The sequence below is a fragment of the Dryobates pubescens genome, chromosome Z (assembly GCF_014839835.1).
Source record: "Dryobates pubescens isolate bDryPub1 chromosome Z, bDryPub1.pri, whole genome shotgun sequence".
In the NCBI taxonomy this organism is placed as follows: Eukaryota; Metazoa; Chordata; class Aves; order Piciformes; family Picidae; genus Dryobates; species Dryobates pubescens.
In genome coordinates this window covers 89921063-89945581 of record NC_071657.1, presented here as the reverse complement: position 1 = coordinate 89945581, position 24519 = coordinate 89921063, and the positions used below count along the sequence as shown (strand labels likewise).

General features: G+C 42.9%; 1 protein-coding gene across 1 annotated transcript; it reads right to left on the bottom strand.

Annotated features, from left to right (window-relative positions):
• Positions 1-8917: 8917 nt before the first annotated feature.
• On the bottom strand, positions 8918-22397 carry IL7R (interleukin 7 receptor). Its single transcript, XM_009903734.2, has 8 exons — positions 22307-22397; positions 16423-16561; positions 14998-15152; positions 13248-13402; positions 12014-12191; positions 11073-11163; positions 10272-10347; positions 8918-9418 (listed from the first exon to the last, which is right to left on the bottom strand). Exons 1-8 carry the CDS (start codon positions 22395-22397, stop codon positions 8918-8920), a joined length of 1386 nt encoding a protein of 461 aa, XP_009902036.2.
• Positions 22398-24519: the final 2122 nt, after the last annotated feature.

The following is a 24519-nucleotide window of genomic DNA, read 5'->3' as shown; positions in this document are numbered from 1 at the left end:
CAAATTGGAACCCATGCTGTAAGAATGTCATTTGATTAATATGTGTTCAAATCTGTGGAATGAACACAGCCATTGCACTGACTGCCAGGTAGGAAAACCTCTGCTAAGAGATGGGCGGCCATGAAGACACACAGCTTGCACACACACCCCCCTGAGGTTCAGTGGAAGCCCTTCAGTAAGTTTGTAAGCAAGCTGAAGGGGTCTGAAGCAGATGTGAAGGAATACCACGTCTGGGGTGCCTAGAGCTGCCCTTCAGCTCTTCACTGTTCCTGTCTCCTGGGGCTGCAGCATATGATCTGTGAGAGCCAAAAGTGAAGCTAAAGCACCTGTGCTTAGCTGCAGGCTGCTGTGTGCTGGTTACAGACCCAGCAGATGCTAGAGATAGATGGTGGTGCAGGCTGTCCTGTGAGTCTGTGGTTGCACGGCATACACGGCAGATACTGCAAGATAGGTGGCAATGCACGATTGTATCTGGCACTAGCATCAAGATTGTCAGATTTTGGTTGATGCTTCATGTTTGAAGCTCTATTTCTTCTTTCTGATTGTGCAACAGATGCTAAACAGGATGGCACAAACCATAGGAACATCTGAATCTGCAAGGCTGTGGGCAGTACCAGAGGTGGAGGTTTTGTCTGCTCCTTGAGCTCCAGCTGGCCCTGTGGCAAAGAACCTCGTCAAGGCTGAGCTTTTCCCTCTCAGCCAGGCAGCACCAGGACCATGCTCCAAAAATGCTGATGGAGACTTGCAGTCCCTCAATGAGGGAAAAGATTCCCTTATACTGCCCTCTAAACTGTGTTCCCCCTCCTTACCTTTATCTGAGCCATCAGAGCACTTCTGTGACCCCACCCTGAGGCCGGAAAAACACAAAGCATAACACTGGAGAGGCAGGGGACAACTTCTCCTTGTTGTCTGTTACACAGGGAAAGGCAGTGCTCAGGCAGCATCCTTTACTGCATTTTGGTATGGCCCCTTGTGTGCTTTGTGTGGTTTCATGTCTGTCCCAGAGTTTTAAGGCAAGACCCACTCACTGACATATAATCTTGCTGTTGGACTACAAGGAATACTCAGTGATATGATTCATTTTATTGGTCTCTTAGCACAAAGCTGTCTTGGCAGAGGCAGATGGAAGCAGCTGAGACTTTTGCAGATGAAACTGCATGCTCATGTTGCTGTATAAAAAAAGACAGCTTGCCTTTGTCATAGAATCATAGCATAGTTTGAATTGGAAGGAGCCTTTAAAAGTCACCTAGTCCAACCACCTGCAATGAGTAGGGCCATCTGAGTTTGATCAGCATTCCATCCAAAGAGATATTGAATGTATCCAGCTTTCTACTTGGTACTGCCTCAAAACTCTGCAGTGACATGGCCTGAGCAGATCTTTGGCATTGCTGAGCTGGTCTCATGGGCTCTGCTGTTAGCACCTGGTAGAAGGAGCAAGCCTTGTGATTTTTTGGTATTTTTGCCTCCCAGCTCCTGTACTTCACACTGGGAGCAGCACAGCACACTCAGCTTCCCCAAGGAAAAGAGATAATGCTGAGAGCAGCATGCAGTTGTCGGCAGCTGCCCACTTCCTATAGCTTTCACTATGATTATAGCCTGTTTCTCTAGAAATCCCTCCACATAGCCAGCTGAGGAGGAAAGGCGAGCAGAGAGCATGTTTCCTAGTGGGCTGTGCTTAAACCAAGTCCTAAGGTGGTTGAGAGCATCCTCAGTGTTTGAAGCAGCTGCTAGGCCATATTGGTTTGTTCCAACTGAGTTTGAAGTCTCTGTGTTTTCAAAGTGAGCATTACATAAATTCACAGGTTGCCTCAAAGGTCATCTTGTCCAACCTCCCTGCAGTCAGCAGGGACACCTTCAACTAGGTCAGGTTGCCCATGGCTACATAGAGTCTGATCTTGAATGTCTCCAGGGACAGGACCTCAACCACATCCCTTGTAAACCTGTTTCAGTATTTTAACACTTTCATTTAAAGAACTTCCTCTTTATGTCCAAGTTAAGTCTACCCTATTTTGGCTGCAGGAGGTGGGTGCACTCTAAGACGCAAAAGCTTCAGTTTATGGGTTTGTAACACCTATTTGCCAAAACCTGGATGCAGATTGCCTCCCAGTTTACAACATTGCCATTGATCTCAACCAGAGCTGCAGCTGAAGAAAGGAGTTGGGACCTGGACATTTTTTAATGTCTTGCCAAGTAGAAAAATGAGAAAGAATGGAAGTGTAATGTTTTGCCTAAGTTGACTCATAAAACCTGGTTTTCTGTGGAAAAGTAGAGATTAGGGTAAAAAAGTAAGCAGTGTTTATTTTCCAGATATAACTTTGCTCTTTTTTGGTTAAAAACAAAATACTTTTGCCAAAACCTACAGTTTTATTTCGGCATTCCAAATGTACTGGTATTTTTTATTTTGGCTCTTGGGGTCTTTTTAAAAAAAAACCAAAACAAGCCCCTCATATATTTTCTGGAAAAAAACCTGCAACAGATTGCTCTAAAGAAGCAATCTTTGTGGTACAGGTTTATTCCTTTAGACATTTCCACCAATGCATTTCCGCTTTGCTTCTCATTTCTTATTGCTTGACTAAACTTTAGGGCTTTGTGCATTCATTTGGTGCTGGTGCTAAATGTTGGACTAATCTAATTTCATTGAGACATCCAAGTTGTACAGTTACTATTTACCAATAACAGGAATAACTGTTCATATTAATTTTGTCAGGACATAGAAGCAGCTCTGTGTTCCAATGTGAGAACCTCAGTCTGTTGACATCAGTGTCTCTGGACCAAATGCTGTGACAACTTGCTGCAGCAACTCATCCTATTGTCTGATAAGGGCAGCCAGACCTAAAAAATCAGACTTTTCTGGAAGATGTAAAATAATTATTTTCAAGATATGGGGATGTGTTACATAAGCATCTTGCTTTGGGCAACAGGATATAGACATCACACATTGTAAGCATTTTTGTTCTCATTCTTAAGTTACAAAAAATGAACTTTAAAGCTCTGGAGGAAGAAATCCTGAAAAGTCTGACTTTAGCACCACCTGACATTTGCACCACCTTCTTTGGGAGCAGAGACTATAAAGAAGTGAAACACCGTGTAGTTTGTTGTGGGATTGTTCCCCCCCCCCCCCCCGGTTCCCATCTGTGCGATATTTTCAGAACTGCATGATTTAATGACACTAAGAAGCATCCCAGTGCTGCGTTCTGTTCCATTTTTCGATAGGTGGCGCTTAAAAGCCAAGGAACAGGCAGTCTCACTGACTCCTACAGCCGGGGTTTTCGGTACGAATCAGTACCAGCATTTTCCAGCACCACCAGCTCTTTCGTGTGTGTCTCTACGTTAGATTTGTTTTGTCAATGTCCTGTTACACACAGAAGTGCTAATCTGGGGTGCTTCATGATCACAGTAATAAGGAAATGTTTTATTCTAAAGGAGATGGTATGTCATATGTTACTTGATGTTATGGGATAGCTTCAGAAGCCCACAACCTAAGACATAACTAGATCAAGCCAAAAGCTAGAGACTAAAAATGTAATGCTGTTCCACCAGTGTTGCGCCACTGCAGTATTACAGTGTAAATACTTCATGTCAGTAAACACATATGCTAAGAAGCCCGGAAAGGGCTGAACTCCTGTCTTGCAGAAATACACACAGAATCACACACAGAATCACCAAGGTTGGAAGAGACCTCAAAGATCATCAAGTCCAACCTGCCACCACAGACCTCATGACTAAATCATGGCACCAAGTGCCATGTCCAATCCCCTCTTGAACACCTCCAGGGATGGTGACTTCACCACCTCCCTGGGCAGCCCATTCCAATGGCGAATGACTCTCCAAATGAAGAACTTTCTCCTCACCTTGAGCCTAAACTTCCCCTGGCACAGCTTGAGACTGTGTCTTCTGTATACCCTGCCAGCATCACCAGGTCCCTTGATACCAGAAGGGACAGCTTCATGGTCAGCTTGTGTCTGCCTAAAACTGCCCCAAATTTCATCCCTCAGGTGCCCATTTGTTTTATGGTCCAGACTTCACTTCACAATCACATGCATTTAACCTATCCTATCTCCCCTGCCTCCCTGTTCTTATCTGGTCTTCTATTACTCCACTTGACACACAGAACATCACTCTGTGTTTTACCAGCCTGTCTAATGAACATGCACAGGAGGACAAGATTTAGTAAACAAACTAATAAATTCAGCAGGGGACAAGTATCACCTTGGGAGCTAATTAACATTTTCCTACATCATTAGAATTAGGCTGTAACAACTAACAGACTAATTTTATTTCACGGATTAGCATTTGTGTGCCAGTCGGAGATGTTTACACACTGCAAATGAGCTGCACATAGATGAGAGGAAAACAAAGAAAGGAAAGCAAGTGTTGTACCATGAGCACAGAAGAGATAGTGGAGCCTGACTGCTGATGTGGAGAGAGGAGCAGGCAGCTGAGACACAGTGTTGTAAAGCAGCTACACAGAAACCAGGGTCACCTATCTCTTTTTGTATGTGCAGCTGAAGAAAGTGTGGAGGAGGAAGATTATGTTGAAGTAATGAAGGTGCATGAGTATGTGAAACCTGGTCTGTGCCCCTGTGTGGGTGTTGAGTCTGATGGGAATTTGTGAAGTGTAATGAGGGAAACTGTCTTTTAGAATAAGGAAACTACTTGGTCTTGATCCACTGAAGTGTTGTCAAGGCATAGCTGTGGCTATATCTTCATATATGTACCATGCATTTAAATGCTGTCTATGGATGAGAAGTCCTTGTGGTTCTTCTTGCTTTAGTGCATATTTGGATTTATTTTTTTCCCCAAAGGAACTGGAAAGTTTTTGTACCTGTGTACACCCTTCAAATGTATGTAGATTGTAGGAAAAGTAGATGGCTATAAAATCATACATCATGTTCACGAATGACTGCTCAAATTTTGGTACTTGGGCCTTGCAAAACAGTCAGGGATGGATTTTTTCAAAAGGTTTAACATCTGCAGTTCACACTAGACTGTCAAAGCTGAAGGAGACTGCTAGCTTCTGTACATTTCAGAGCAGCCTAATCCCCAGAGTTATCTTGAAAGGGCTTAGCACTTGTGAAAGTTCATCCTGAAAGTACTTGACTGAACAACACTGTTATGACCCAGTTGTTGGCATTGGCTTGGCAGCAGCAGGATGTAGTCCAATGGACAGGATTCATGGCCATTTCTGGGACCCAGGTCCTTCTGAAACCTTAATGCTAACATTTAACCCCTCTTCAACATGGCTGTGCTCAATGCTGCTCTCCTAGAAAGTTACTTTTCTGCATAGGCTTCATCATATGCCCAGGTGCATGACTGCAATAAAGTAACTCCTATATCTGGCATGAAATAGCCTGGAATACATTAAGTGTGTCCAAAAGGTCTAGGGAGGTTCTCCTTCCACTCTGTGCTGCCCTGGTGAGACCACACTTGGAATGCCTCACCCAGTTTTGGGATCCCCAATACAGGAAAGACAGGGATCTGCTGGAGAGATTGCAATGGCAAGCCACCAGGATAATCATGGGACTTGAACATCTCCCCCTTGAAGAAAGACTGAGAGAAGTGGAGCTGTTTAGTCATGAGAAGAGAAGCCTGACAGGGGATCTTACCAATGTCTATAAATCTCTGATGGGTGGTTGTCAAGATGAAGGTGCCAGTCTTTTTTCAGTGGGTACAAGCAAGAACACAGGAGGTTCTACCTCAACACAGGGAGACAGTTCTTTGTGGTGAGGGTGCTGGAGTACTGAAATAGGCTGCCCGGAGAGGTTGTGGAGGTTTCCTTCTCTGGAGAGTTTCAAAACCTGCCTGGAAGCATTTCCTTTGTGGCCTGCTGCAGGTGGTCCTGCTTTGGCAGGGAGGTTGGATTTGATGATCTCTGGAGCTCCCTTCCAGTCCCTAACACTCTGTGCTTCTGTGATATCATAGAACCCTAGAATGCTTTGGGTTGGAAGGGAGCCTAAAGATCATCTTGTTCCAACCTCACTCCATGGGCAGGGATACCTTCCACTTGATCAGGTTGGTCAATGCCTTTTCCAACCTAGCTTTGAACATCTCCAGGAAGCAGGGAATCTGTAGCCTCCCTGGGCAACCTGTTCCAGTGTCTCAGCACCCTTTCATGTAGAGAATGTCTTTCTCCTCCACTAAGAAAAGCTACATTGAGAAGAACATAATTAACAGAAGGCTATTTTGTTTTCTCATAGCTACATATTTATCAGAATTCCACAGTGTATTAACAAAGCATCATCTCTGAGGGAACAGCTGATAGAAGACTTTGCCTTACTGTACACATATCTGTGCTACTGAAAGTCTAAGGGATTTTTTTTGGTCTTGTTTTCTAGTGCTCATAGTGTGGACTTATGGGTGCATAAGGGCACTTGGGCAGTTTCACCTGAGCAGGCACAAGCCATTGGCAGGGGATTGGCTTCACCCACATGGCTGGATGGCAGTCAGAGTCAGGATAAACAGACATGTCCACTCCAAAATTCTGGAACTGAAGTTGCAGAGAGGCTTTCTTAGCTTGCAAGATGGTGATGATAAACAGAAGGTGATTCTTGCTGTTGTTCTACAGCTGTTTGGATTTATTTGGGATTTATCCTGCTTGAAGTTAGGTAGAGCCCATGGGATTATCCTAATTACAGTGAGCACAGAGTAAATCCTTTCCCAATAAATGAATAACAGAAGAATGGATTAGAATAGCATAAATAGGTCATGCAAGTAGCCATGTCATTTTAATACAGTAAAATCATTACAAAACCAAGTTATCTAAATTCAATAATAAGACATAGAAAATAGAATGAATGTTTAAACATTAGCAGCTATGCAAAAATACAAGTACTACATAGGAAAAATACAACTATTTCAGAGTGATTACAGTAAATAAACATCAGGTTTCTGCTATGTTTCCTCTTTTAAAGATCAGTATATCTTTATGGCCAAACAGAGAGACTATTACATGGGTATCTGACTGCTTAAATAGTGCAAATAATACAATGTCCCATTTAATCTTTAAAAATGTGTGCATGAGTTCAAAGTAGGCATAGCACATGCTCTATGGGATTGTTCTGGTGTGCTTTTGCTTCTTCCTCTGTGTTCTTTTTTTCATTTGTCACTGCATTACTGGAAGCTGATATCTTTCCAGGCCAGTCTCTCTGCATATGCAATTGCACTGTGCAAGTCAGAACAGTATGAGTATTACCAGCAGCTCATTTAAAAAAATAAATACAAGCATTACAAAGATAATGAATGTCCAGGACTTTCAGGGTTTTCTTGCAGTGATTTTTTTTTTCTTCTCTGTGACATTAATCAATGTTTAATTTGACAAGAAACAGCAATAAAAAATATCTGTAAAATGTCATTATAATGCCTTGAGCCAAATCTTCTTCCCATGTGCACACAGGGACCATAATATCATCCCCATTTGAAGGTCCCCCTGGCATTGGGTAGAGGTGGGGAAGGTGGAGTGCTGTCTTGAGAGCACTGCTTTTTTCCAGTAAGCTCTATCAAATACTGTGATGTCTCAGTGGATATTATCAGCCAGATCAAATTTGAGCAGTGCTGTGAATAAGAGAGGATTCCTTTTACCTTTAGACTCTGGTAATGTGAACATGTTTCAGCAAAACAGAATTTTAAGCAGCTACAGGAACTGGGACTACAGAGTGATGTGAACCCAAATCCCAGAGTGCAGTAAAGTGGCTTGGATTTCCCAAGGCCACACTGCTCGGCTGTCATGCAACCATGACATGACTGAGCAGCTTTATCTCCAAGCATGTGCTCTTCAATGCACAGCATCGCAGAGGACGTGTGAGGTGTCTCAGTCATCTGTGTGTGGCAGCATGTGGGCAACCCCTTAAAGCTGGCCACAGAGTCCAGAGAAATCTGAATGGGAAGGAATAGGATGCCTTCCTCCATCATAACAATCACTGGCAGGATTCATGCTCCATCCATCTTCATAGGTCAGACGTTTCATGAAACATTGCCTGGCCAAATTCAAAGTATTCTTATGCAGCCATTAGGAATGCTAATAAATAAATGTGGTCTGCTCTGCGCTTCTGTCCTGGAAAACACATGCTGCACTGATGCTTGCGCAAAAACTGCAGAGGTAAACAACATTATGCATTTCACAGTCCTAGGCAGTTTATAGGAAGAGGTGGGACTTTGATTTTCATTGATCTTGATCTGTTTTCTTAGTGGAACATTGCTAGTACATGAAATACTGAACATCTTTAAGATGCAAACACTAGCAGAAGTAGCTGTGGATCCTAAAATTGGTTTTGGAACAAATTTTACCAATAGCAAAAAACTAGTGGCATGTAGGGGGTTGTTTTATTTTAAGCTCTCTCAAACCCTGAAAACCAGCCTGAATATATATATTCCTAAAGAGTGTCCATGTGCCCTTTCCCTGTCAATATCCTGGATGCCCAGGCAATTAATGCCTGGTGGCAACTCTGTTTACCAGTGTTTTGCAAACTTGTGGAGTTTTTCTGACTGCAGAGCAGTTTTACTATTGACCTACTGCTGTTTAAAATAGAGTGAGTTCTATTTGACTTGAATTTTTTGCTGTATTTCTTGCTTAGGCCTTAATAAGAGCAACAGGGAGGTTAACAGAAGAGTTCATGCTGTGATCCTCAGCTAGGACTGCATTGTGATTTCTCTGGATTAATCAGATCTGAAGATTAAAGTGAGGTTGAATTAAATTTAATTGCTGCTGCATTGGAGATTGCTAGTGACATACTGAGAGCTGAGGTTAGACCACTTATCACTGAAATGTGGGAGAAACCACTTCCTCACGGGTATAGCATTGCACTGAGAGCAGAGTGCATTGTGGAGGTGGGAATTCACATGACACAGGAAAACAAAGCAGAAAGTTTCATTGTTCCATCTGTGTTAGAGAAAAAATGGTACACTGTCATGCCTGTAAGGTTTACTGGATTTTGTAGAAGCTAGACATTGTGACATAGGCTTCCTCATTGTTTGATGACATTTCAGTGGCAGGCAGCATCTGCAGTATGGTGTCACCATTTAGGGGCTCTGGGCTAGGCTGGCCAGAAGAATCCAGAGGAACAGTGGAGGAAAGGCTGAAACCTTTATCACACAAGGGCACCCCATTACTATGGCACACCTCATATGTGCAGGAGTTACAATCTCCTTCATTGCCTGCAGACTGGTTGGTGCCCAAGAGTCTCTGCAGGGCTTCAGCTGGCCAGACTCCTCCATAAGTCACAGACGAGTTTATGTTGCTTTTGTCTATCATCTCAGCGATTGTCTTCAGGTCTGTTCCACTCTTAAGTTTTTCTGGAAGGTTTGTGTCTTGAGCAGTTGATGGCTGCAGAAAATTTTCCACTTCAGCTCTTGATCTAATGCCATCCACTTTATGGATATGAACATAACCAAAACTCTCTGGGTTAAAGATTATATCAAAATTCTGCATGGTAAAGGAACAGAATGGTCAGTTAACAGAAGGTACTTGATAATTAATTTGATTTTTCTTTTGATAAACACATAGTTTAAGGTTAATGCCACACCTTATGGTTTGTTATATTTGTCCACCCGGCTTTTATCTGGCAAAGCAGCTCACGTACTGCATAGTGTATGAGAAATTCTGCTGGCTGTGTAAGGGTACATCATGAATATTAGCAAAGAGCTACAATCACAGTTTTGCAGAACCAATGAAACATCTTGGTTGGAAAGGACCTCTAGAGCCCATACGTTCCAGCCTTCTGCTAGAAGCAGGACCTGGACTTAATTATCTAAGACTTGAAAATGTCCAGCAAAGGACAACCCAGGTCATTTCTATGCAACCTACACAATATTTAATTGCCCTCATGGAGGAGATACTTTTTTCTTATATCCAGATTAAGTTTGTCTCTAAGCAACATGGTGTCCTGTTGCCATGGCACCTTGGGGTGAGAGCACCTTTGCCCTATTTCTACCTGCACTTTACTTACTGGAAGGCTGTGTTCAGTAGTCTCCAATTTGAGCTTCCTCCTTTCTATAAACAAACTCATGTCCTACAGCCTTTCTTCATACAACAAGCTCTCCAATCCTCTGTAATTACTTTGCACAAGTACTTTGCTCAGGTGATAATTGGATTTTCTGTTATTTTCACGCACTTGACAACCTTCTGCCTGTGCAAAAGTGAGCTCTCTTCACTGAAATGTAGGTCATTTCTGAAAGATGTCCCACTTCATGCAGCAAATGCATGCTCTGTCTCTCAAGAGTGTCAATTTGTTCCCAATAGTCTATATTCAACTGAAAGCAACAGTGGAAGTACATACATTTTTTGGTTTCTTGCATAGTTGCTCAAGTGTTTTCTTATGATCTGGAAGATTTGGACACACAGCCGGCTTGATCCTGAAACAGCAGCAGTACACAACAAGGGGTTCAACAGCAGCCAAAGAGGAACAATTGACGTATCAGAGGTTCATAGTACATAATTTCTACAAATTCTTATACAGCCTTAGGGCTGGCTTGCTTTACCCAGAATAAAATAAAGAAAGGGGAAGGGAAATTATAGAGATTACTGAATATTCATTGTTCTTTTCAGTGCACAAATTCTCAAAGATAAAGGAAGACACTTGACCAAGTGGAGGAAAGGCAGCCTTCCATGTTGCAGTCTGAGCTTCAAGCCCCATACTACTTTGCTCCAGGTACCACTTTCATTTTTTAAGCTGCCATTTTTTTAAGCAGCATGGCATGAATAACAACAGCAGGTTCAGCTCAGTCTGTGATACTTTACTAAAACCTGCAGGTTGCCTTCTTTCTGGATCTTGCTTGAAGCTTTTGATTCAAATTTGCCTTCAATGAGACACTGACTCTCTAAGAATTTTGTGGTGACTTCAGCTCCCCAAAGGTCCCAGTGTTTCACACCCAAGTCTGAAGCCTGCTCAAAACAGCAGACTTAGGCCTGTCAGCACCCTCTCTTGTATTGCCTACATCTACTCTTCACCTGCCTTTGGATTGATATAGAGTTCCAGAGATGGAAAGAGAATAGTTCACAAGTATAACAGGGACATCAATGACTGTCAGAACAGGATTGACTTCCAACACTTTTTCTAATACAAAGACTCTTAGATTACCTGTTTTCCCAGAAAGTTACAACCACAACAATCATCACAATGGACAGCATGAATCCCAGAACGGAGAGTATAACCAGGACCACACCACTGGCTAAATAAAACCAAAATACATCAGGAAATGCAGGTAAATGTTACACTGTTAAACAACTCTAACTATAATTTCTCTTCAGGTATTAAAATGGAAATCAGTGCCAAGCATTGCACCTGTCTATCACTGAGCTGGTGCAGTGGAACCTTTTTCCTGCCTCCCCAAAGGAGGAAAGAGGTAGGCTGACAGAGCATCTGGACTTGACTGAGCTCCAAGTTGGGTTTCCAGGCTGTATTAAAACAACTTGAAGTCTTCTATCACCACTGGCATATTGAAGCAACCACTTGATCTGTCCTTACCGCAGTATTGAAGTGATTACTAACATGCATAATGCTGAGGTGCCCCAGGGTAATGAAGGCACCCCAAGGACCAGGAGCATCAATACTTTCAAGTGCAATGTTGAGATTTTATCCCATATCATATTTGTAATTAAAGTCCTGTTTGCCCACAAATCAAGCCCCCTGAAATAGGTCTTGTTTCACCACTCTTTCTGCCTTATCTAGAACACTTAATGCAAAATGGTCCTCCTCCTGTAATGCCAACTGGCAGCAAGCAGGAGTGAGTCTACTTTCACCTCCCTTTGCATCCCCCTCATGCCTTTACAGCAGCTTTTATTCTATTCTTAATGCCCTTGAGTAAGATTCAACTTCACATGAAGAGTTATCCCAAGACCAGAGCTGCTTTCTGGGTCATCTGCTCTGGGCTGCCAAGTGTCTGTGAGTGGTGACCCTGCTGTGGCCACAGGTTATCCCTTCCCATGCTCTTGTCAATGCTACAGCCAGGGCTTCCTAGGAAGCCAAGGACCCTTATTTCTGCTTTCCTCCAGAGAGACTAAAATGGTTTCTGTTCTTACAACTTTCTGTGGAGTGCTGCTCCCTTGCAGTCCTGAAGCTCTTGGAAGTGCTCCATTCGCTCCACATGCCCTTAAAATAATCTCCATTGGGCTGCGAACGTACTTTGACTTCATACAATGCATCATTATGAAGGTTTTTCCCCAGTAATTTTACCTGAAGGAATGGTGACTCTATTGTCTAAACACACACACACACACACAAAAATCCAATTATTTTTCTAGAAGACATGGGAAAAGTATTCTTGAGTTTCAGCAAAATATGCAAGATAAGGGACACTCCTGCGTTAGTGTGCTGTTTGCTCTGTGTCTTTGGTTATTTACAGAGGTGGCCATCACAGTGGGAGCCTAGTTTACCAGCAAAGTAGTCTAGACAGTATTGAGAAGAGAGACTGATGCTGGGTAAAAGCTCTTTGAAACAGCTGGAAGTATTAAATGTACTTTGCTACTGCTAACACCGTGGTGGGAATTTCATGCTTCCATAGGCAGCCTCGGAAAAGAGAGGGGGAAGTATACATTTGTGTAGCATTGAAAGAGAGCATCTGAAAGAGCAGCTACAGGAAAGGAGCTGAATTTCCACAGTAATGGTGCTCTTTATTTCAATGTGTTTGGCTGCCTGAATGATTTTTTCAGGAACAGTTCTCCCGTTTTCCCTCTTTAAAAAAACAGATATAGTCCACGATTCCAACATTTTCAATCTGGACAAGTGTTTGCATGGCTGCTCTTGTGACAGAGGATGCAGAGGTCCTAGAAGCTGGGCAGACTGAATCGGAGGCATTTCACAGTCATCTGCAGCCCAAAACATGCTCTGAGGGTGTGAGGGAGGCAGGCCTGCCACCAGAAACTCAGAAAGGCTGGGTGGAGAAGGGCGTGGAAGAAACTGTTGCTAGATAAGAGAAGGGGTCATGTGATTTCTGACTGATGAGCGCAGAAAATAAGAGCAAAACCACCATGGCAGACAGCAAGCCATCCAAACCCTCAGAATGTTTCATTACTTTGTCTTCTTTTCCCACTGCAAAGTCCAAATACTCAAGAGAGGTATCTAACAGATGTAGGTACTGTCAGTCTGGAATTGTTTTGACTGATGACATTTTCAAATGCCAAATGTTGCACCTTCCCAAGCTTTCAGACAGAGAAATGTAGAAACAAAGATTTGAGGGTTTCACATGATACTGGTATTTCTGATAATGTTTAATTGAAAAAACTTCTGTCAGCTCCCCAGTACATCATCCCTTACCTTCCAGGTGCCTTCTTCCTGCCGATAGGCTATTTGGTGTATTAATTTGTCCTTTAAGTATTTCTTCCATGAGTGTGGTGTACTATAATGAATAAGGTATTCGTTTGCTTCCTTTTGGTATGTGATGTTTATATTGAACGGTACTTCAGGCTTAACTGCAAATGATACCAAACCAGGATGTAACAGGAGCAAAACAACGTTACTACAAAACAAACAGTTTCATAGAGTAAAAACAAATTCAAGTTACACCCCCTGGAGGGTGACCTATCCTGTGCCAGAGCAGGCCTGCACCTTGGTCCTGAAAGGGGTTTAGTTTTGACTGGCTGGAGCAGCAAAGTGACTAGCAGGAATGGCACTTTCTAGGGATGTGACATTTAGTCTTGGAAAGCAATTCCAGAGCATGCCAACGCCTGCAGTTACACTGAAATTCAGTCCCCCTAACCAGTACTTTGAGATGGAGACCACACAACAAGACTCACCACTGTTCTGACAGGAAAACACAGGGGAGGAAATTTGGTACAGGTACAACTGCCAGTGACTATCACATGATGGAGCAAAAGAAGGGACAAAATGTCAGAGTGTTAGATATAGAAAGGGAGCTGTGACTTCAGTCTCCTATGATGGACCAACACCTGACCTGGTCTGCATGAGAATGTGTCAAACAACTATGTGTGCATCAAGTTGAAAATGCAGCCCTCAGTACTTTGCCCAAGCTGTGTGCCCGAGTGGGACAAGCCTTTGATCTGCAGGGACCCGCACTGTGGCACCGAGGCTTCCTGAATGCACTATGCAAAGTACATCAGCTATCCCAGGAACCGATAGCCCATACCTCTCTCCTCTCACTGAAATGCATTTAGCTAGAAATTATGCACACTCCTTCTGAATCCCCAGTGTGCAATGTGTAGAGAAGAGTCCACCAGAGATGGTCCAGGCTGGTCCATAAACTGAGAGGTAATGTAAGATTATTATTAAAAGCTATTGAACTGGAGCAGAAATACTTCATTAAGAGAGGGATGTCAAAGTGCCAAAGAAAGGCAAGCAACGTGGCACAAGAGCAGAACAGATCTGCTGTACACAGGCTTCTCTGCAGCCCTTAAATAAGACAAGCTTCCAAGAGTGGTCAGTCCTAAAGAACTCTTTGTCTGTGTTCTCTGAGGTCCCAAAAGGGATAAGTAAGTCCTAAGGAACTCTTTCCCTGAATTTCCTGTTTCTTGGCTCAGGCAGGTCCCCAGCATGGCTTTGGTGAGCCCATTTGTTTGCTTGCACTGTGCCTTCTGCACTGCAGAATGCTTGAGCATTCAGACACCAAGCTCCACCAAAAAGAAAGGTGTGAAAAAGTGAGATCTTGTAACTTTGCAGCCACTGTGCTGCCAAGCCCCTGGTAGACTTGGAGTGATCAATCCTGAAACTTCATGATCCCTAGGAAAAGATCAGTAAGATGTCCCTGCTTGATAGTTCATCAGTCTCAGGAATGGCTGCTTCACCTATGTGATGATGTAATCTACATCCGGGTCTGGGCAGAGTGTTACAATGAGCCAGAATTCAGCCGCACATTTTTAATGGAGGTTAATCATATTTGGCTTTGAAGCAAGGGGAACACCACACTCTGCCAACACTCCAGTCCAGCCTACATGCCCTGCTATTTTATGCTTCCTCCACATCATCCAGCCTAAGCATTGTGATGGGCTATTTTCCATCAGCCCCAGTAACCTGAATATCTTTAAAATGTCCAAAATGTTAAACATCTTACCAAAGTCAGTCACAACCAGACTCCAGCAGACCTTTCTCTTTGTCTCAGAGTTCACACAAATGTCTTTATTTGAGAGTATATCAGTGAATTGTAAGAAATACACATCTTCTCGTTTCTCCATATTGAAGCACAAATAATTGCTGTCTTCCTTGGTACTGTTGACCAAAGTAATACGAAGTTAATTTCTTACCAGTCTTACTACAACATTGTAGGAGACAAATCCCATTGCACATTTCACACTAACTGAGACTCCAGGTGAAATTAGGAAGAATACCATGAATACCAATAAATACCATAAGGAGGTTGAAAGACTGATAGCCTTTTTCATTGTGGTCTTAGAGCACAATAACCATGTGATGTGAGTTACAGTAAGAACCCCAAAGCCCTCCTCCAAGAAAGAACTGGTGATGCACATCCTAAAGACCCTTTGCATCTTTAAGAATTGTCTTGCTGCTGCCATTTTTAAATATAGGATAATAGAATGCTACCACTTCTGACTGAAGCAGCAGCAAACACAGGGTCCACAGTCAGTCAGGACATCAAGGAGTCATATGGCAGAGTTTCAGAGTGTTCCTCTGTCTGTCTTACTCCATGTGTTTAAGGACTGTCATGAAATTTGTGCCAAAATTCAGAATAAATTCCATGAAAATAGAAAAAAAAAAACAAACCAATAAATCATGTGGGAAAAAAATTAAGTAGTGATTAGAATAGCAAGATTGAAAAGAAAATAAAAATACCCCAGCCCCCCTTTTGCTGGTTGGAGCAAAACTTTCCATTTCAGGAAAATCAGGCAAATGGAAAAGCATAAGTATGGAGCAGAACTAAAATCTAATGCTGTTTCAGCTACATTCAACAGTTAAAAAAAAAAAGTGTTAGGAGCTGTTTGGGTTTAGTGTACTCAATGTAGTGTGGTTTGCATTTTTATGCATGCAAAGACAGTTGTTTAACTTTTGTCTTGACCTAGCTCAAGGCATTTTCCCTGTAGTGGAAAATCACCCTTCTTGAAAAATAATTTTCTGTAGAAAGGTTCTGTCTCTTAGAAAACTTTTCTACTTTTCACTTGATAATGGCCAGGTTTGAGGGATTTTTAAGTATCATTTAACTTCAAGGAAAAATTATCTCAGGTCATGCTGGGTTATATATTTACATAATTACAGGTGTTCTGAAGCAAGAGCAGCAAAATCAGGACCACAGGAGATGTTGTAATGCCCGTCACAGATGCTTACAGATGATTTTTTTTTCCTCATTAGGGAGTTATATTCTGCTTCAGTAAACTTTGTTGCTGAATGTAATATTTAAACCTGGTAAAACAATCTGAATTTTATCTAGCTTTGCTGGCCCTGTTTAATAGTAGATGGCAATATGAACCATTGGTGCTTAGCACTTCACTTCCCGGAAGCTTACCGAAGGAGAGAGAGCACTTACCACAGGGCCAGGGTATAATTAGTGTTTCGAGGAGGCAGTTCAGTGAAATTGCAGGTCAGGCTGCTATAGGACTCCTTAAATTCCAGCTGGCTGAAGCAGTCAATGTCAAAATTGCCTGATTCATCATCTCCAAATGTCCCTAAAGAAAGATTCACAGGATATTACTGAAGCAAACCTGTGAATGTATTCAATTCAAAGCTCCTTTGTATAGGAGGCTGTTTCTTTATGTTGTTGCTGAAAGGAAGAGGATCAACCCACTTGTTTTGTAAGAAGCAAAGAAAGCTTGTTTAAAATGCAAATAAAAGTTATTTCCACCTTTGGCAACTGGTACTGAGAAGCAATCAGTGGTCTTCCATTGTCACCACAGCTCTGGCAGAGTCTGTCCCAAGGGGAGCCCAATTCTCCCTGAAGGACAATGATATCCCCTTCACTAACGCTCCTGCTTTGAGAGGATAGCCTGCGCTGTGCACAGATTCGCAAATTCATAGAATGGTTTGGGTTGGAATGAACCCTGAAGATCATCCAGCTCCAGCTCCACTGCCATGGGCAGGGACACCTTTCACTAGACCAGGTTGCTCAAGTCTCCATCCAACCTGGGCATGAACTCTTTCAGGGAGAGTGCATCTATGACCTCTCTGGGCAATCTGTTTCAGTGTCTTACCACTCTTACTGTAAAGAATTTGTTTCTAGTATCCAATATAAATCTACCCTCCTCCAGCTTCAGTCCATTCCCTATCACAATAAGTCCTTGTAAAATGTCCCTCTCCAGCTTTCTTTTAGGCCCTCTTCAGGTACTGGAAGGCCAGAACCTTCTTTTCTCCAGGCTGAACAACCCCAGCTCTCTCAGCTGGACCCCATAGGGGAGGTGCTTCAGTTTGTGGCCCTCCTCTGAACCCAGCTCAGCAATCTGTTGTCCTTCTTATGCTGGGGTAACCAGAACTGGACAGAGTACTCCACATGGGGTCTCACGAGAGCGGAGTAGAGATGCAGAATCCCTTCCCTCATCCTCCTGGTCACACTTCTTTTGATGCAGCCTGGAACATGATTGCTCTTCCAGGCTGCAAGTGCACATTGCCAACTTATGTTGACTTTTTCATCCACTGACACTCCCAGGTCCTGCTCCTTGAGACTGCTCTTGAGACACTCCTCACCAAGCTTGTATTTGTGCTTGGGATTGCCCTCACTGAGGTGTAGGACCTTGCACTTGGCCTTGCTGAACTTCATGAGGTTGGCATGGGTCCACCTCTCAAGCCTGTCTAAATTCCTCTGGATGGCACCCCTTCCCTCCAGCATATCAACCTGACTACACAGCTTGGTGTCATGCACAAGCTTGCTGAGGGTGGACTCAGTCCCACTGTCAAGATATTAAAGAGCAGTGGTCCCAGAATCAACCTCTGAAGGACTTCACTTGTCCCTGGTCTCCATTTGGACTTTGAGCTGTTGATTGCAACTCTGAGCATGGCCAGCCAGCCAGTTCCTTAGCCAGTGAGTAGTCCAACACTCAAGTCCATGCTTCCAGTTTAGTTACCAGGATGTCATGCAGGACAGCATCAAATGCTTTACACAAGTCCAGGTAGATGACATTAGTAGATCTTCCGTTATCCACTGATGTTATAACTCCTTCATAGAAAGACAACAAGTTCATCAGCTATGATTTGTTCTTGGTGAAGTTGTGTTGCTCACCACCTATCACCTCTTCTTCATTTTTCATATGCCTAAGCAAAACTTTCAGGAGGACCTCCATGATCTTGCCAGGCACAGAGGTGAGACTGACTAGACTATAATTTCTGGGGTACTCCTATTTTTTGTTTTTCTAGATGGGAGTTATATTTCCCCTTTTCCAGTCAGGAGGGACTTCACCAGATTGCTATGACTTTTCAAATATGATGGACAGTGGTTTGGCAACCTCATATGCCAATTTCCTCAGGACCCATGGGTGGACCTCATTGGGCCCCATGGATTTGTGCATCTTCAGGTTCTTCAGATGATCTTGAACCTGATCTTCACTTAGAGCAGGAGATCTTCCTTGTCCCACTGCCTACCTTTGTTTTCTGGAACTTGGGTGGTGCAACTAGTGCCCTTGCTGGTGAACACTGAACCCAAGCGGTCATGGCACACCTCAGCCTTCTCTGTATGCCTCATGACCAGGTCTCCATTTTCCTTTCAGAGAGGTCAAACATCTTCCCTAGACTTTATTTTAGTCACCAATGTACCTAAAGAAATTCTTCTTGTTCCCTTTTATGTCCCTAGACAAGTTTAATTGAACCTCCACTTTAGATTTTCTAACCTGATCCCTGGCTGCTCAGACAACTTTGTAGTCGTCCCACATGGCCACCTGGTGGTCTGTAGCAGATCCCCACTATGATGTCATTTTGCCTTGCCTTCCCTTTAACCCTCAACCATAAGCTCTATGGCACCTTTTCATCAGTCCTCTGATGGAGCTTCATTGACTCTGGTTGGTCTTTTATGTAGAAGGCAACATCCCCTCTCCTTCCCTGTTGCTTCTCTTTTCTGAAGAGCTTATACCTGTCTAATCCCAAGCTACATCCACACAGACACAGATAAATGAGGTGTAGTACAAAGCTGCTCCATTTGACTACCACATTCAAGAAAAGTCAGTGCAGCTCTAGAATGAGCCCTGCAGTAGTTTCACACAGGTGAGAGTCTTCACCAATACTGCCCTGAGCCATCTGAGCAGACATACATGTACAGAAGCGTGCATTATATAATGTTACATATTTGTGGGTAAAAATTTGTGAATATAAGATATGTATATATTTGAAATCCAGGGGACAATGAACCATCAGAAAGGAATCTGCATAACATGGAAAAAAAAAACCACAAATTTTTAATAGATAGAAACACTCAAGCTCACATGCACAGATATGTCACATTTCATGCCTCTTTAAGACTTGACTTGGAATTGCCAGGAGATTGGCTTATTTATGCCCACAACTACCTCCAGATGATGTTAAAACTCATGAATTAGGATGACTGATCTCCTTTTATATAAGGAAGAGACACTGCTTGTTACTCTTTGTATATGCAAAGTCAATATACCATATTGAATGTAAACACCAAAAGCTGATGATCACCTTATTAGTAAATGGCATCTTAGGAAAAAAAAATCTTTCATCTGCCCACTACCACATTTCTAGAAAGTGCTAGACATCTTAACTCATTCTCTATCAGACTGTCTGCAGGTTTCATCTTGCAGTTCAAACATCTCTCTAATATTTACCTACAGCTTTTGGTGCTACACTGCAAAGAAAGCTGGCACTGAACTCTTTGGTACTGAACTTTCATATTGTGATCACATAGTTCCTTATTCATGGAAATGACCTCCTAACCATAAAATATATGATAATGAAACCTCACTCATTAGTAGTGTTAACTAAGCAATCTGAAATGCTTTTTCTGGTATGTTCTTCCATGGGCTGACAGTATTTTTTTTGTCTGACGTAAATCTGCATGTAGCCTCAGTTACACGTCTTCCTTAAACCTCAGAAGCAACACACACAAATTTGTTTATTTCTCAAATGGTTGTGATAACTCCAAAATTGCTCATGCTGCTAAGGACTCTGTAAACAATTAGAAGTTTACAAGTGGTTCGGGTTTTTGGGTTTTTTTGTTTTTTTGTTTGTTTCAATTCAGAAGTCCAGGCCAAGCAGAACCCTGAGCCTGGCTCTGCTGAAATCCAGACAGGGGCTGAGTGAGACCAAAACTGCTCTCATAGCCACAGCCATGGCAGGTTGTTCATGGAAATGGTTGTCCCTTGGGTTTGGACAACAGCCAGCAGGGCAGTTCTATTCACAACAGGAATCTCAGGAGCCTTTACAAAGACAAGCCTCAGCATTAAGCTCTGAAAACACCAGGACTAACAACAACACATGAATCCAAAGGTATTGCCAAGCATCTTCAGCACCACCCACCAAATCTCCAGTCAATGAAGTGACAGTCTCCATGGACAGAGTAATGTGAACTCTCTCGTGCTCATCTGATTTAGGCAGAACTTGTTTTAACTAGAACAAGTTATGGAAGTCTAAGTAGGGGAACCAATGAAACCAGCCATCTTGCCCATAAGACCCCACAACCTGCTGCTTCCTGATCCCCCTGCCCATGCTCTCCTGCACCTCTGTGGCTACCCCTTCTTAGTTCTGGTTGTAGCTCTTTTAGTGTGCTTAGGGATTTCCATCACCTCTGCCAGGCTAGAGGACAGCTTCTGGGAGACAGTCTGACACTCAGAAAAGAGGATGAGAAGATGGCAAATGCTGCAATGAGCTTTTCCCTCCTTTGCCCATAAGAAGGGGTGAGCTCATGACTATGTTGGCTGGCAGCACTTTGAGAGGAGGTGGGGAAAATTGGAATGGCAGAGTTAAAGCCACACATCCACCATGGGTGATCTTGCCCTGGATTGTTTAAATTGCTTGCCAAACACACCAGGCTCATAAAGAAATCATAAAAGCTGATAATTGCTCAGTGGGGATTTTCACAATCTGTTTGCCTTTAAGTCTAAGCAAATTATGATTTACAGGAACTTAGTGACAAAACAAGAAAAGGTCTAGTCATATCTGCTTTTGGGAAGCCCTGAAGATCTCAGTGACACCAGGAATAAATTACCAGCATTGACCATTTACCACCATAGCTTCTTGCCAAAGCTTGTTCTGAACAGCTGCAGATTGTATAAATAAAAGGCAAATAGAAGAAACCCAAGGTTGTTAGATGCAGTTCTGAGCCACAAACAGAAAAAAATAAGGTTGTTAGTTGAAGTGCTGAGCCACTCTGTCTTTTCTCATGATTAAAAAACTTATCACAGAGATCCTATGTATATATGTATGTATGTATATACATATGTGTACATACAGGTGTGCTACAATACATAACATGCTAACATGCCAAGGAAAATGAGACTCCCTATCTGTAAGCTTGCACAGGAACACAGGCATTGTCTTTCTAGAAACTCTTTTGCTTCCAAACAGTAGAGCCCCATAAATGAGTGACTGCCCATGTCCTCCAGGCACAGCACAGCAAACTCTTCCACTGCAGTTTCTTTAGTATTAAGCGACAGTTTAACAAATCTGGGATTAAATCTGTAGATCAGAATTTTCATGTGTCTTTAGAGACAAAGGACAACAGACTGAAACAGTGTTTTGTTGTTGATCCTCATATTTTGGTTTTTATTTAGATGCTGCTGAACATTTTCACTTATTTAATATAATTTTCACTTATTTAAATGAGAAAATTAAATCTGCAATAAGCCTACACTTAGACTGTTGGACTGATTTATAATTATTTTCTGAGTAAGAGATTAATGGTCCTGGTAATGGGCTGTGAGAAACCCCTAGTTTTGTTGTTGCTTCAGCCATACTACAAGAGAAACTGGGACTATCCCCCAGATATGCCTGATGAAATTGTGTGATGAAAAAGAGAAGAAGTTTGAAGAGCATCTGGGTTAAGTCTGAGGTACACTGAAATATTTTCTGTAGAGGAAACTGCGAAGAGGCAGGGAACCCAAAACTTCACTCCTCTGTGATGGCAGCTCAGAGTGACCATGGATGGCAGAAGAGTGAAGCAATTCCCCACTCCCAGGCACAATATCTCACAAGAACACTACACAGAATTAAACAGGGTTAACAGGTCTCATCTTACATGCCCTCTTCGTGCAGACATGGTCTCCCTCATTTCATACAAAATTGGACATTACAAGGACAGTAGACTTGGGAATTAAATTAAATAGATAGTCTCTATCTCTACATCTGCCTCAGGCACTGGCACTAAAAGAAAGAGACTGAAAGCTAAACCTCTAACACATTTAACCCAGCATGCATTTTGGATCATTTAACTCATCATACATGAGTGGAAAGACGAAGATGAAATGACTCACCATCACCATCTGCTGAGGTGCAGCCACTTTCCCCAAAGGCGGTATGAAGAAGTAAGACGAAAATGCCCCATACTGAACTTGTCTGTGTCATCCTGAGCGCGCTGCATGTGTGCAGTAGGTGTGTGCACAGAGCTTGCTTGCTTTATGCTAAAGGCAGAACAAACCCATTGCCTGATAAAGAGACCACAGGGTAGGGAAAATGTAAACATGCTGACGAGGATGACTAGTGGCAGAGAGCAGAAAGTCAGCACAATGATAGTTGCAGAGCTTTTACTTTGAAACGTGCTTCCTTTTTCAAAGTAAGGACCTTCTGGATCAGGCCCTTGACTCACTGGGGCACATTTGGTCAAGTCCACATCGGATCACAAGCATATTACATGCATGGTGTTCCTGGCTTGGTTACTGGGATTCCTGCTACTGATTTTCTGGAGAGCATGGTTTAGTTCTCTCATCCACTTTCCTCTCAATGGAGGTACACAGATCCAAGGGAGGAAAAATCTAACTTTGAACCACTAACTGTGAACCACTAACTGTGAACCACTAACTGTGGTTGCTGTTACTTGTCCTCTAAGTGTTGGCATCAGAGGAAGCGTGGCCAGCAGGTGGAGCGAGGTGATTCTGCCCCTCTGCCCCACTCTGGTGAGACCTCACCTGGAGTACTGCATTCAGCTCTGAAATCCTCAGGACAAGGACACAAACCTGTTGGACAGAGTCCAGAGTGGGACCAGAAACCAGAGGAATGGAACATCTCCCCTATGAAGACAGAGAGTTGGAGTTGTTCATCCTGGAGAAGAGAGAGTTCCAGAGAGACTTTATTGCAGCCTTTTGATATTTAAAGGGGGCTTGTAAAAAAGACAGATGTTTTAACATTGACTGTACTGTCAGGACAAGGGGCAACAGTTTTAAACTGAAAGAAGGTGGATTTAAATTGGACTTGGGGAAGAACATTTTTTATCATGAGAATGGCGAGACCCTGGAACAGGTTGCCTAGAGAAATTGTGGATGCCCCATCCCTGACAGTGTCCCAGACCAGGCTGGATGGGACTTTGAGCAGCCTGACTGAATGAAAGATGTCCCTGTCCATGGCACTGGGGTTGAAACAGATGATTTTCAACAGATGATTTTCAACCATTCCTTCCAACTCAAATCATTTGTGGTTCTGTGAAGACTCACGTTAACACAGTGCTGACCCAGAAAAGCTGTGATTTAAAAGACTATTCCTGCAAAACCTAGTTTCTGAGAATGAAGTGCTAGATTTCACTTTTTCTTTTCCAGGCTTTGGGCAAAGCAGAGGCAGAAAGCAAAAGATCAAGAGATGCTAAATATTTCCTTCACACACTTTCTGTGGCTTTATATACCAATGCACACCAGAGCACCATGGAGGGCCAAGTACGTATTGGACTGATGTTACCAACCAAAAGTGAGCTGAGGACTTCAAAGAGCTCTGCACAGCCTGGACTGCCGCAAAAAAGTTTTATGTCAGAGGCAAAAGGCAAACCAAGGGTGAAGCTGGTAAGAATGCCCACACAGACAGAAAACTGATGGCAACTTAATTAAAGTATACTCATTTTGGGAGCTGCATCATGTTCCTTTCATTTGCAAGGAAATAATTTAAATCACTCACCAAAATGATGAAACCTCAGTCCTAGTGTCTAGAACACTGCCATTCTTGCCAGGACATCAGGGAGTGTACTTCAGTGTCACTTGCTGTTCTAAACAGAGGGCAATGGCTAGTCAAGGGGGTGTTTCTGGGCTTCCTGCCCTGTTTCAATGGGAGTAAATGGCCCCCTTTCCACAAGAGCTCAGCAAGGCTGCTGCAGATATGGACATCTCCCATACCTGTGTTAAATTCCTCCTGTGATAAAACTCTAGGGTTTCCCACCAAAATGATCCTTGAAGGTGCACTTAGTCTGGGTAAATACAGAAGAATGGCTTTGGATTCAGTGGTCACTATGTCGGTATTTACAGAGCATACTTCTGTGTCAGAGCTTTTTGGTCTTCACTCTGGTCTAGCCAGCAGAGAGCATGTTTCATCTCATCCTGATATTGACATTCAGGAGATTAATTCTAATGCCTTAAATACATTTATTTCTTTCCATTATATTAAAAAAGAGCCCATGGAAGGTAGGGGGCGGGGGAGTGTGGGGGTTGTGTGCACTAGATGTTTGCTTGGCAGACCTCTACAATACACCCTACCCACAAACAGCAGAGGG

Coding starts and splice junctions, on each gene's coding strand:
- IL7R (XM_009903734.2), bottom strand. CDS start 22,397: ATGACACAGACAAGTTCAGTATGGGGCATTTTCGTCTTACTTCTTCAT. Junction 12,192..13,247: donor AGGAAGAAGGCACCTGGAAG/GTAAGGGATGAT, acceptor GTGTGTGTTTAG/ACAATAGAGTCACCATTCCT. Junction 10,348..11,072: donor GTAACTTTCTGGGAAAACAG/GTAATCTAAGAG, acceptor CTGCTGTTTCAG/GATCAAGCCGGCTGTGTGTC.